The sequence below is a fragment of the Acanthisitta chloris genome, unplaced genomic scaffold, assembly GCF_000695815.1.
Source record: "Acanthisitta chloris isolate BGI_N310 unplaced genomic scaffold, ASM69581v1 scaffold9898, whole genome shotgun sequence".
NCBI lineage: Eukaryota > Metazoa > Chordata > Aves > Passeriformes > Acanthisittidae > Acanthisitta > Acanthisitta chloris.
In genome coordinates, this window is record NW_008688665.1 from 19,554 (window position 1) to 34,072 (window position 14,519).

Genomic DNA, 14,519 nt, shown 5'->3' on the forward strand with positions numbered 1-14,519 from the left:
GTTTCATACAGCATGGACACAAGATGAGCAAACCCTCCTCAAAAAAGCTACCCAAGGCAGCCATGCTCTCTGGAGAGAGCTGCTTCACACTCTTGCTTCACTCTCCCAGCAGTAAACAGTCTCCCCATGTTGTCATTAGTACCTTGTTGGGAACTGGGATAGCACAAATATCTCAGGGGAGCAGCCCCAGCACTGCCCACCCTGCTGCCAGGATGGGGGCTCAGGAGAGCTGCCCTCCAGCCTGCTCACAAGACTCAGCGCTCACTTAGCTTTTGGTTTACTGCCCTCTGCAAACGAGATCCAATTAAAACAACTGTTGGGTCAACTGCTAAACAAAATGCTTTTAAAGGAGGAGGAAAAAAAAAGTTTTAGATCCTTTCAGCAAGCTCCCTTTAGAAGAGAAAAGGGTGCAGAACATGGACCTTGTTGGTTTTCAAAGGAGGCAACCCCACACTGAAGTGTGTGGTGGAGAACAGTCTGTGGCTCAGACACAGAAGAAATAATGAGCCTGGCTTTGGAAAAAGGGCTACACAACTCCCTGAACTTGCTTCATCAGGGTGGCTTGAAAATCTGAGCTGCAAAAATGCACAGGCACCAAAGTCAGAAATGACATTCATTTTTACTGCGCAGCCAGGGAAACTTAAAAGTGTGTTTTCAGCAACGACTGCTCTTAGCCAGGGAAACTTAGAAGAGAAAGTGTGTTTTCAGCAACGACTGCTCTTACAACTTAGACAGCTCAGGGTAGCTACTACAGGAGACAGAAGTGTTGGGTGAAGGGAAAAGAATTAACCCCACGGTCAGAGCAAGTTTAGCTTGTACAGATCTCCCACCCCTGGTGAGAACCCACAGCACAAGCAACTCCCACGGCTCTCCAGCACTTGGATTTCAGGAGACAGAAAGGAGAGGGGAGAAAGTTCCCAACAGCTCAGCAACAATATCAAAGTCTGTCTCAGCTGAATCTCTCTCCTTCAGAAAGTTCCCATTCCCTTCTCCAGAAGTGAGAACACAGCCTGGACATCACAGAGAAACCAAGCACCAACAGCAGGGTCTCCTCTGGAGCAGCCTGCCTTCAAGCAGAGCCTCTCCCCTTGCTTCTCCTCCTGTCCCAGAGGGGAGAGGCTCCCCACTCCACCCAGCTTTGGGGCAGGAGGACTGACCCTCCAAGTCGGAGCGATCCCACCAGCCCATGGGGCAGATTGACTCACCTGGCCACGGCTGGCTCTTCCCGCGGGGCCGAGTACACACAGCCCATGTTGGGGCAGGGAGGAGGCAGACAAAGAGTTGCAGGACAGCAGTGTGTCTGGAAGAGGAGGCGTGGGGGGACGGAGCTAACTTAGCTCTGGAGCCACACGCACACAGGCCCTTCCATTCTGCCCCTCCTGGGCACTAAAGCCAAGTGTCAGCCTTTTGTTGAGCAGAAGAGAGCCGGCACAAAAGGTCCCGGCATGGGTCATAGCAGGAGTGGTCCTGTCCGCTCAGATCCTCGTGGTGAGGAGTTGGAAGTTACCAAGTAGATCTGCACAGTCCTGAGAAACTGCAACATCTGGCAGCAGTGGCAGAAAGGAATTAGGAGTGGAGAATGAAACCTCCCAGGATCCTCCGCAGCACACGTCCCTCTCCCATCCGAGTGGAGCAGGGGGACGGGACACAAAACCCTCCCCCAGCCGTGTTACCTTGGAAACTGTTTATATCACAGCTGCTTTTATATATATTCTTTTTTAAGAAAAGAAAAAAAAAAAAAAAAAGCTTGATGCTGTAGCTGAATGAAATTATTCCAGACACTGCGTGAGCAACGCTTTGGGTAACTATGGCAGTGCCATTACAGAGGCTGCTCAAAGGAGTTTGTTCTCCTCAGGATCCTATTAAATTAAATTAGAGATGGTCTCTCTCAAACACACACACGCACACACACAGGCTGCAGAGAGCTAATCAGGCTAAGGAGCTGGAGCAATTCCTGCCACAGGAAGCCCTACAAGCACCAGGGAATGGATTTCTCTGGAGCTGCAGAACAGAGATAAGGCAGTTTCTGCCCCAAACAATGTTAAGGAGGGGGGAGAAGGGAGCGGGTGACACTCAGCATACCAATGGCTGTCCCGTCTCCGTCTCCCCAGCACGACAGTCTGCACAGCTCTGGAGCAGGCACATGAGAAGGGAAAGAAATCTGTGATTGAGAAACATGCAGAGGAGGAGCAGCCAAAGAACAAAAATAAATGAGTGCATTCCCCAGCAATGCCCCTGCGAGGAAGTGTGGTGGCCGTGGCTGCGTGGCGATCCAGAACTGCTCTCCCTAATGACATCTGCAGAGCAGGCTGAGGGGAAGGCTGCTCTGGTGGTTTTAATTAAGTCTGAAAATGGTCAAAACATCAGCAGTCCTCAGTCAGTGGGATCCTAGCCTGTCCCACACATGCATGTATTACATGCCACAGGTACAGGACACCTCATATGTGGGAAACCTCCACATGTGCTGGATTCTGTCCCTTCTTTGGGAACTTTGGGCAGGAAAACAGCTCTACTTGGCTGTAACAATGAGGGATCAGCAGCCTAATCCCTCACTGAGCTGTGGCTGAACCCAGAAACACATCATCAGAGCAAGATCATGACCATACTCAGGCCGTGCAGGCTGGTGGAGCCATGTAGAGAGAATCCAGCCCAGCTGCCATCCAGACAGGGTGTTCTGACCAGGCATCTGTCCTTCCACAATCAAGGGCACTAAAAGTGTCATTTCCTCTGCAGACTTTGCTGAGCTGACATGGTTTTAGCAAGGTGTGCTCAGCAGTGACTTCCAAAAACCCCAGGAGGCCACTGAGGTGCTGGATGCTGTGTCCAGGTCAGAGACTCTGTTTGCACCCTCGCACATTGCAAGCAAACCCATTAAAGTAGCAGCCATCATGACATGTCCAAACTGCTGGTCAGCACATTCATCCTCTAGTATTCCAAAGTTGAAGTGGAAGAGCCAAAGTGACACAACAAACTGACACCCAATGCCACCAGATAAAGAAGTTCAGGATGGTTTGGAGAGTCAAGGCAGAGCTGCAAAGAACAAGCTGAAGAAAACCATCACCACTTAACATAAAGGGTCTCCACTCCAGCTGGAGATAGCCCCACTGAGGCCTCTCTGTCTTTAATGGTCTGGGACAGCTTCCCTGCCTGCCCAGAGACCTGCTTGCTATATCCAGCCAGTCACAGGCAGTGGCTGACAGTGTGATCCTGTGTCTTGCTGATTTGCTTGATCATCAGAAAGGAAACTCCACCCCAGACTCAAGGATTACAGGAGGGAAGGAAATTCGAGGCTGAACATGCTTGTTTTTCCCACTGGTTTCCCTCCTAGTTCCAAATGTCTCATAAAATAACACTGCAAAAGCGGCAGGAATTCACTGAATTTGTCCCAAAGGATGGATGTGCCACCAGTCACAGCCTTATGGGCCAAGCTGCCCTCAGACCAGCTTGCTACAATGAGCACAGCAGGGCTGCAGCAGGAACTGGCTTAATGTATGGGGAAAAGCTGCTTCACAGCCTCCTCTCACTCTGCACCTGCCTGGCTAACACTTCCAAAATCCAGCAGTGCCAAACAACTTCCAGAACACACTCACCTCTCCCCTGGGGATCAGTGACAGGAGCTGCTGCTGTTCCATGTCCTACAACGAGCAGTTGCAGGGTGCTCCCTTCTAGCCATCACTCTCATGGATGGAGAAGCCAGCACAGACCCCATGGAGGAAACACAGACAAAGTGCTCAGAGCCAAGACCTTCAGTCAGGCTCATATGGAAGCCCACGTGCTGAGGTCCTGCAGCAGCACAAGGTAGTAAGATGCACCAGGGGCAGTCAGAAAGCTTCTCTGCAAGGTCACAATAGCCTCTGGAAGAGCTGCATGTGATGGGTGAGGGGTGGAATCAGTCACAAGGATGGGGAGCACAGGAGCCTGTGCCATGCCAGGATCTAATTTCAGATGGAGAATGCCCTTTCCCCAGCCAGCTCAGCTCTCATCACAATGCAGCTGTTTTCACCACAATCTCCAGAGGTGACCACGTACACTGACACACACAGCCCACTCCTGCAGGCACAAGAGGGAAAGTTCCTGACTGATCCAACAAAACACATTCCCAAAGTCAGGCTGAGCAAGCACAGACAGCCAGGCTGCTGTCAGACTTGTGTGCACAAGGTACCACAGCCAGGGACACTACTGCCTTTTAAAACTCCTCCCAGCCAGAAAATTCACTTTCCAACCTCCAGCAATGCCAGAAACAGAAGGATTGAGCTAAAAATTCCAGGGGAAAACTGATGCGAGTTTGGTATGTGCCTGAAACAAGAAATTAAAAGCACCCAGACCTCCACACCAATGTGGCTCACTCCTAGCCCTAAGCCCTTTGCAGAACACAGGGTGAAAAAAGGACCTCTTCAAATCCAGTCTCCTGCTGCTGCAGTAACCTGGCATCAAAACCAAGCAAGTTTTACAGGAGCTGCCAAGCAGCTCATCCCAGGAGCTATCTGCCAGCTCCCCAAGAGTATTTCTTTTCTTCATAGCTAAGGATAGATAAGATTTCTGATAGGAAACCTATTTAAGAGCAAATCCACCTTTCTCCAGATTTATCTAAATATGACTTTTATCAGAAAACGCAGAAAATAGCCAAAGCAATCCTTAAGAGATTTGAAGGACAGCCAGAGGCTTTTCCTGCCTTGCTTGGGAAAAGCCAATTCCCGATTTGGGCCACACGGTGGGGTAAGGCAGAACTGCAGCCTGGCTCTCCCACAGCGGTTTCTGAACACACAGCTCAGAAGAAACGTGACGGGAGAGAAATACCCTCTAGGGCAAAGTTCCCTCACCTGGGAACCTCCTACAATCCAGCTGAGCCTTCTAGGACTCATCATAAGCAAGACAGAAAGCTACACTCACAGCACACTGCCTGAGAGCTGTTACTTACACTGATTGCATTTTGGGGAGGTCAGGGACTTCCTCCTTTTTCTTGCGGAAGAAGAACCAGTAAGTAAAAAGTCCAGTGATAAGCGAGATGAGGAACACGTCTGTCATGCTGAAGAGAGAGTCCTGCTGCACAGTGCTGTTTGGGTCCATGCTGGCTTCCCCCATGATGGTCAGAGACACTGAAAGCAAGGAAAAACAAGTGAGCACCAACAGCCACAGCGCTGCAGAAGATACTTCAGGGTCTTTCAGAAAATGCTTGTCATTGTACATTTAGTCTTAGGAGCACAAGGCCACCCAACAACTCTCTGAAGAGAGGCCTTGCATCACAACACTGCAGGATTTGTTTGCATCCCAAGGTGTCCCACCAAGTTTTTCCCTTCCTGTTGCATCCATGCTGATCCATCTGAAGTGAATTCTGCTCTCCCTCCCTCTGCCAGCATCATATCAGAGCAGCCCCACGTTCCAGCCACAGAGCCCAACCTGGCTTTTAGTAATGCCCCAGCAGTGCTCAACAGGGACTCATGGCCAGACTTTACTAAAGCCTTCATTCATCAAAGAGCCCCTGGGATGTTACTGGGGGGAAGATCCCACACTTCCAGTCACCCCACAGATCTGGGGCTTCCTCCCTCCTTCCCACAAGGCGACAGGATGCCCTGGACCCACTGTTGTGCTTATAAACTGCAGAGCAGGACTGGCATGGCACTTCTGTGAGCATCCCCACATCAGACTGCTACAATGCGAATGCTGAATACTTCTGATTTACTATCCACCTCCATTGCAGATTGGATTTGCTGTCCACCTCTTTCTAGGCCTCTGGCTTCCCAGTCTCCTCCACTGTCTTCCCTGGTTTAACTTCCATCTCCTTGAATTACTCCTTTCCACTTGACAAGGCAGAGTTTAAATGACTTGTGACTTGCCCACAGCCATACCCAAAGTCCGTGGTAGTGCAAGGATGGGCATCCAGCCCTCAAGTCCCCAGCTAGCCCTATGGCCCCTGTCCTTCCCCTGGGGGGAGACACCCATCACTCACTCCCTCCTGCAGCTCTGCCAAAGCTCTGAACTCCTCTGACCCTAGTCCAGATCACAAGATTATCTTCCCAATATGCAAGGACGCACTCTGTCCACGTAAACAGATAATCAACTCAAAACTTGATTTGTAAGGGCAAAGTGACTCTCATCATGTACTTGGGCCCCCTGCCAATGCAGGAGACCATGGACATTTGAACTTGCAGACAGAAGAGTGACTCAGAGCCATGGTGGTGCCACAGCTGAGCTGTGAAGGAAGAGCTAACCTGTGCCTGCCACAGCAAAGCTCCCAGACACTTTTCCTGCGGGGGCTGAAAGAGCAGCAGCAAACTCCAAGCTGTGCCTGGACTGAAAAATAAAACTGACTGAAGTTTAAGGTTATGCTAATGCCTTCAGGAACTGGGAAGAAAAGGGAAGGTGATGCTTAGAAAGTGGTAACAAGGGAGACCAAGTACAATCTGCAGCAAAGAACAACCCCTTGTTGTTAGCCCTACAAAGGAAGTCTAGCTCCAGACAACACAAAGCCCTGTGCCACAGGCCAGCAGCTATAAAAGGTGTCCTGTGGAGCACAGGCAAAAGTCCACAGCCACCTGGCAGTGACCATGGGCAGGCTCCTGGATACTCTGGCAACTCAACTAGTGCTCAACCCCACAAGAAGTTTAATTTAGTGGAAAACTTGGCAAGTAACTGTATTACAAAGGGCACTAGGTTCCCAGAGATGACACCAAGGCAGGGGGTTGGAAGAAAAATGTGAGTGCAGAGAAGCAAATTGAACATTCCTCTCCATCAGGCAGGTCACCCTGTCCTCCCTCCTTGCCGACAGACTTTCCATCGCTTGATCTCAAAGCAATGAGTGTTATTTCTGTACAACTGTAGACTAAACTGTTAGTTAAAACCTCCACAATTAGAGCCTAGTTGCCAAAAAGGCACAGCTGCCAGCAGGATCCCTCTCCTTCTCCTTATCTGGTTCCAGTAAATCATGGAGGAGCTGGTCTGGCAACCAGCACCAGGGGAATGCACTGGTGAGGGAAAAATGTTATTGGTTTATTGCCTTCAGTTCTGATGAAACCCCAGAAGTTTTAATTACAAGCTCTTCTTCTCTTCCCCACTGCCACCCCACCTCCTTTGCAGGAAGATGTCAATCAAAACCTGCCAGGCAATCCATTGTCTCACATGCAGTTTTGAGGTTTCGTTTCATCTCATTCATCACTTGAATTGCTCATTAAGTCTCAGGGCAAAGAAGCCCTGAGGGGTGCAGGTCCATGGTTCCCAGGGAGCCTCAGCTGCTGCCCACAAACAACACAGCCTCAACTCTACAGAGCTGATATAGGCAGGAGGCTGCTGGGATGAACATACCCAACACTGCAAGGTGAATTGTTTTTTTCAGTACTAGTTTGCCCACATTACACAAGGGTGGCCAGTTCCACTCAGCGCAGTGATGGCCATGTCAGATTATCCCCAGCAATGACCTGTCTTTCACCCACTTTCCTTGAAAATCCCTTTCCCAAGAGACACAGGGCAATAAACCTTTGCTCAGAGGAAGCCATGAATAAAAACAAGGCTGGTAGAGACCACACTAAGCTGGTTTTGGGCAGAAGCTGCACCTCCTTCCCTTCTGAGCACCAAGCCCAGGACTCTCAGCAGCTGAGCCCTAGGAAAGACTCCTTGCAGAGAGTTCAGCATCATCCCCCTAACAACCTGCACGTGGAGCAGAATTCCAAGCCAGCCTGGGGTAGAACACACAGAGGCTGCACACACCTGGCCCCACAGCAATTCCCTCCTGGCTCCAGGTAGCTCAGACATGGATATTTGCCAGCTGCCCCAACACAGGGTGGCAGTGAGTCCACGTGCTCCTCAGCAGGTACATCTCCAGACAAAATCCATCACTGTGCCCAAATCAGCAGAGCTTCTGTCCTCCCAGAGCAGAGGGGACAAGCAGCAGATGGAGGAGTTTGGCCTTCTCAAGCTTCCAGAGGTGTCTGCTCTCCCAAGCAGTGATGCCTTGGAAAGAGGTATCACCAGGAAGACAACTCCCAGGAATGCAGAGGGGGAAGCTGTGCTATCTCCTGGCCTTCACCACACTGTAGCTCTCCAGTGCTTCAAAGGGAAACCCCACAGCTCCAGCCAGACCACCCACTCACTGCCCACAGCCAGGGAAGAGAACCATTTCTGGAGGCTTACAGCTCTGGTGCATGGAGCAGAGCCTTAGTTTGCTCTCCTCTCATTCACAATCTCCATAGCTTAAAGGTTATATGTTGACCTCTAATCCTGGAAAGAAACATGGTCATTCTCTAGGGATGGAACCACAAACACAAGTGCTGTTTTAATTTTGATGATGGGCTCACTCTGGTCTTGCCCATCTGCTTATTCAAGTCTTATATCCCAGCTACAGGGTTTTCTTTTTGCCTTCCCTTCACCATCACTTCCCTCAGGAAAAGGTTTGCTTAGACACAGCAAGAGAAAGGCAAAGGACGTCAAAATAGACTTCAACACCTCTTTTTTCAAAGAGCTGTCATAACTCAGGAACTATTCAACTCACTTCACCCAGCACAGGACGATTATTCCTTAGTTTATCTCAGTCTTACCTCGTTGGCCGCAACAATTATTTTCCAGAAGTTCACAGCAATTCATTTTCTAATATATATTCTTTTCTAACTTCCAGTGAAAAGAAACCTGACTTTTACTGGAGATCTAGCTATCCTGGGATAGTCTACAGTCTCTGGAAGGACCCTGAGAGAATGAGACCAGGTTTTTCAAGGGAAGAAGAAATAAAAATTATGATGCAGAAGGAAAAGTTCCCCTGACAACAACTTCAAGGGTGGTTGTTTTATCCACAGTGTTTAGTGTATCTTCAATCAAGGCAAGACAAACATATCTGGTTTTGGTTTTAATCATGGCTCCAGTTCCTGGATCCTTGCTTATGCACCCAGTATCTGGTGTAAAGCAATTTGTCTCAGCAAGATGTGAGCACCTACATCACACAGAAAACTCACCACATTTTGAAAGGTTGCAATCAAGCAATGCTGTGTTTTAGTACAGCTTTCGAGCCCCTAAATGCAGCTTCTATATGTGTGAGTTTGCTTGATACATGGCAGCTCATAATCACTCAAATCACCAGGGACCTTCTCTGCACATCTCCATTCTACCAAAAAGATGCACTTTATTCACATATTAAATAAAAAAGTATCCCTAATTCTCATGCACATCCTACAAAGGGCTGGAAGCACCATCAGTGCTAGCAATCCTCAAATCCCCCATGATTTTCATACAGAGTAAAGACACCATCAGGTAAAAAATATTAAAATATAAATAAGAATAGTATGACAACACACAAGTCAGGATGGGAAGTGCCCCAGAAGCCAAGTGGTCAGCAACCCAAATTGCTGTATTCTCCAGCCTGGCTCTTGCACACAACTGATGGCAGCACCAGGAGATGGTGTAGCAGAGACCCCCAAAAGCACATTGAAATACACCATCAGGGTCATGAAACATGGCTGTGAGGTCTTCCCTCCTCCAAACCTAAGGATGCTTGTGCAAGTCACATTGTAGTATCTTCTAGTGACCAAAAAAGCCTTGGCTCTGAAGCTAAGTTGACAATCTGGGCAGGAAGTTGGTTCTTTGTGAGCTTGAAGTAGCCTTTATTTTAATGCAATGCCTGTGATGAGTTTCAGCTGTCTCAGGACAATTTGACTTCCCAGTCCCAGACCAGGACAGCAGCCTGTGACTCTTCCTCCAAAAACAAATGGCCAAGCTCTGTGCTTGACTCTGCCCTGTGCCACCATAAGTGCACCATGACTTGCAGTGTCAGCCTTGTTGGGAGGGAAAGGAGATGGAAGACTGCTGACCTAGCATAACCCATCTCTGATAACTAATTCCCAGGCACCAACTGTAGCACCAAGCAGCCCTTGAGTTCAGCTCAACACAACAGAGAAGGCTCCCCATGATCTCCACACACCCTGTGCCCTACAGACACTCCCTGCCCTGGCATGGGGCAGCACAGAGGCTGCACCCCCATCTCCCATGCCTCTGAGCTCACTGATACACCCAGAGCTTTCCTGACAGGAGCCAAGCATCAGCACCCTTTGGACACCTGCAGATAAACACAGGAGCTGCAGGCAGGACCTTTGTTTTGCAATATGTGCGGGAGAACAAACCCACAACAACCGAGTCAAAGAGGAATTGCGTGACAAACGTGGGTGCAATGCCATTAGTCACCCTCTGCCCAGCACTGGCACTGGTGCCAGGCTCCATTCAAAGGGAGCTCAGCAGGGTGCAGGCAGCCAAGCCTTCCCAGCCCACAGCAAGGTCCAGGCTGTCTCAGCTGAACACTAGCAGGGACACTAGGTAGTGGTTTGAAGTCAAACCCCACCTGCAGCAATGAGCTTGCCTTGTGTCTCACAGCCAATACCATCACAGTGCCAACATGAACCCTGGAGCACCCATTCCCTCTCCACTAGCCCACCCATTCCATCCAGCAACAACACTTACCAAAGGACTGATTTCTAGTTTCTCATAAACAGGAATCCATGCAAGTCACCACCACATCTAACAGCAACACACTCAAAAAGCCACTAGCTCCTTCAGACTGGCTTTCTCCAGTTCAGACTCCCAGCAAAAGCCCCACACAGCCGCAGGGACAAAGGTACCCTGCTGGTAGAGCTGACTGGGCAGAGCATTCCTCGTGCTCCCTGCAGCCACGTGATGATGACTTTCATGTCCCTGACTCAGCACTAGTGAGCACAGCAGAAGCACAGCTGTCATGATTTCCATTGCTGGAAGCTCTGCATGGCTGGGGATATGTCAGCATTACCACCAGATCTTCCAGAACCACCTTTCTCATCAGGAAGGACCATCCTGAATTCCCTAGGTGCAGGTGGGTATGTGTGCCAGATCTTTCTTCCCACCACATGCCTTGTCTGCCTCAGGGATTGCCTCTTCTCTCATGCTGGCCATGGCACAACACAGATCAGGCATGGCCAACCTTGAAAAGAAGCCTTAAAAACCCACAGCTATAAATCAGAGATTAGTTATTTCCACAGGCTTCATGACACAGCCCCAAGAGACAACTCCAGGACACAGGGGAGACACATGGCAGATATAAGCAACCAAATGAAGTGATGACTACATCTCTGTGTACAGCACTGACCTGCAGCCTGAGCTTTAGAAACAACAGCAATACAGGAAGACTGTAAATAGAAATTAAACTAAAACACCAGGGAGAAAAAGAGAAAAACCCTGGACAACCCTCTCACAGGTCTCTATTCCCAAGGCAACTGCAAAGCTTGTGGAGAGGTCACACAGACAGCAGCACCAAAAGGAAGTTGCAAGACGGCAGAGAAGGAAGAGACTCAGTAACAAACAGGAATGCAGTCTTGTGACCAGCAAAGGTTTTCTTCTTTCACCCACTAAAGACACAAGACAGGGAGGTTACTGACTTGACTCAGGAGAAGCAGCCTCACAGACACAAGATGAGGAAGAGGAAGGAGAGGAAGCAGCAGCAGAAAGAGCAGGGCTGTGGTGGAGATGGCATTTCTGCCCAGACTCCTGTGCCCAGTCTCCTCTGAATCCCATGCAGTGAAGACTTTACTGCATGCTAGTGTCTGGTATTAGGCCAGGAGACCCTTGGGGTAAAAACAGATCTTCTCTTATTCCTCTTCAGCTATGAACGTAACTGATTAGACTAAAAAATTCTGTTTACATCAGCCTGTGCCAGTCTCACATTAGCTCTTTTATCCTTCCTTTCTAGTGAAAGGAGACCTGGCAAGAAAAGTTGTCCTTTCCAAAACAAAAGCAAACCACGAGAAGCAGGCACTCAGATCCAGGTTATTTAACATTGCCTTCACCAGCCCCTGGATTTGCCTTTTCTCTGCAGCTCTGCCACGCAGAGATCACATTTCCCATCAGTAAGAGGCTGTTGATCTCACCAGATGAGTGGCTGTGCTTGGTCTGGTCTGCACAGGCTCCCTGCATTGGGTGGGATCACCATACACGTGAGTTCCTGGGCTGCAGGGGAAGGAAGGCACAGTGGGAAACCTCACAGCTTCCTTGTCCCATCAGGCTCCACTGGGCCACACAGGCTGGTGCTTGCAGTGGAACAGGGTGAGCCAAAGGCGATAAGGAGCCACGCGGCAGGGTTTGGCTTTCACTAGGCACAAAGGCTCGCTACACCTAGTGCTTCCCTACCACCTTCCTCCCACATGTTTAAAAAAAAACAATCCCAGCACACCCCACAACTTCCCATTATCCAGCAGCTGCTCAACAAAGGAGGGTGGAAAGCAGCAGAGACTTACACAGAACTGGGAAAGTGCCTCTGCACACTTCCCCTAGCTCAGAAAACCCAATCTAAACCAAGGAGTTGGCTGCAGCAGCACCTCAAGCAGGAAAAAAAAAACACACAAAAGCTGATAGGGTTTTTTGTGAAACAAAAGTTACTGTTGTTGTACAAGGTCTCTTCTCCCCAGACCCTGACACACTGGCTCAGACATCAGCAAAACTTCTATTTTAGGCACATGACAGATACAGAATGTGCATCAGTCAGTCTGGATCTTGAAATACTGCATATTTAAGCTTTCACTGTCACACTTGCATATGTGTTTCCTTGCCCATGGCTCTTATTCAAGGACAGCACAGCAGCTGTAAAAGCAAGGAAGAGAACAAGAAGAGGAATGGTTTTATTGAGGCAGAAAAGCAACTTTGTGCTATGGGTATACCAAGGTGGGGCTGTGCAGTGAGCCTAGTACATTACCCAACACAAAAATGAATTCAAACCTTGTCAAGTTGCCTTAAAAGCAAGCAACCCAGAATTACTGAATTTGCACACTTGCTTTCACCAGATAAAAGACTGTCTCTCTGCCTTTAAACAAGGATATGGGGCATCTCACGGGCTTTGACACTTGAACACACTACTTCATGCAGATTCTTATGAGTCAGCACAGAAAAACAGGAGTTCATGGTTACCAGATAAACAAAACCTGAGAATGGCAGGTAAATTGACCTTCCCATGAACCAATACTGTTCCTCAGCCTCCCCTCCCAGGGAGGGACAAATTCAGGGCACCACACCTCAGGCATCGTTTGAACGAGGAACCACCACTAATATGCAGGAGCTGAAACAAGTCTGTAGGAGCTTTAGACCCTCCTACTGCCAACCCCAAGGGTGCTACTCAGTCAGGCCAACTGCTCAGAGTGCTATACTGCAAAACCTCAGGAGCAACCCACTCTGGCATGGAATTTGCATAGCTCAGGTCCTGCTGGAGATGTTTCTTAAGATCAAAGGGAAAGATGACTTTTTTTCAGCAGCCTCTTCTGCAAGTGTTGTACCCTCTGCTGCCACAGCCACTGCTGGAAGTTCAGCTCCCCACAGCAGGCTGTTTTGCTCACCCTGTGCCTGAGTTTGTTGAGGGTTGGTGTGACAGGCTGTGACTTTGCCTGCAGCCACCACAGGGAGGGAAGTGCTATGGATAGGGTCAGTGGCCACAGACTTTGACCTTTTCCACTGGAGTTTGGACAGAAAACCCTCTCATGTTGTTCTCCTTTGGGAGGTTTGCTTTGAAACTAACAGCTGGAAGAGCATCAGAGGGATATGGTTAAACAGATCTTGCAAAGATTTAGGAACTGTCAAGACTTTCGATCAGAACAGTGCTTTAGGGATTTACTTAGTTAAAGAAAACAAAGCACTGCTTGCATGGAGCCAGGACAGTTTGTACTTATAAAGCAGCTCTCCCCTGATGATGTGAGAGCTTTTCAGACACTACATACCTGTCTCCTATGTTGCTGTAGGGGAAGGAGGTGTTACTGCATGATTCTCACATCTCATGGTAACTCAGGAGACCTGTCCTCCTGCTCTGGCTACCCTATCAGAAGGGTGTGCAATCATCCCACGGACCTCCCTGCCTCCCATGGGTTGGCAATCTGACCTGGATTTCACTTTTTTGAACACTTGTGAAATACAGGCAACTTCCCAGCCCAGCCCCTGCAGCCACACACAACCATGGGCCCCAGCAGCCCTCAGAATATCAATTCCACATTGAAAATGGATGTCCACGTGCCAAAAAGGGACACAGGCCACAGGACCTCAGACAACACAGGCAGGGAGTAAGTGAGGCCACAGGCTGAAAGGCTGATCCCAAGTTGCAAAAACCACAGCTCTATAACTCCCCAGCATAGTCAACATAAACAGAAGATACTTGACACAGGATTCTTTCCCTCCATAACACAAGCTGTTCCTCTTACCCCCAGCACTTATGCATACAGCCCTGTTACACAACCAGGGCTTGCACAATCCTCACAGGCATTTTATCAACTTGCTCCTCCAGAGATTGGAGTCAGCCAGGACCCAGAGATGCAGCAATGACCCATGAAAGCGAGTCAATTGATGCATTTCACAAGCAACCACGCAGCAAGATCCACTGCACTTGCCAGCACCACAAAGTCAGACCTACCAACTCCCTAAGCTGGTTGCTAAACCTTCCCAACAGACTTCCCATGCACTGCCAGAGCCAGATTTTCCCAAGGGGAAAAATTAAATCCCATTTTAACTCCAAACCTCTGCATCTCATATGCCACACAGCAAGAAAT

The 14,519-nt window shown here is 49.2% G+C and overlaps 1 protein-coding gene across 1 annotated transcript in view; it reads right to left on the reverse strand.

The window, feature by feature from the left end:
* The window catches only part of POR (P450 (cytochrome) oxidoreductase), a 15,572-nt gene extending 10,482 nt beyond the window's left edge, over positions 1-5,090 (reverse strand). Inside the window, exon 1 of the mRNA XM_009081117.1 lies at positions 4,919-5,090. Within this exon, the coding sequence (XP_009079365.1) occupies positions 4,919-5,082 (164 nt within the window). The 5' untranslated portion in view covers positions 5,083-5,090. The remainder of the gene's footprint in view (positions 1-4,918) is intronic.
* Between the last annotated feature and the right edge of the window lie 9,429 nt (positions 5,091-14,519).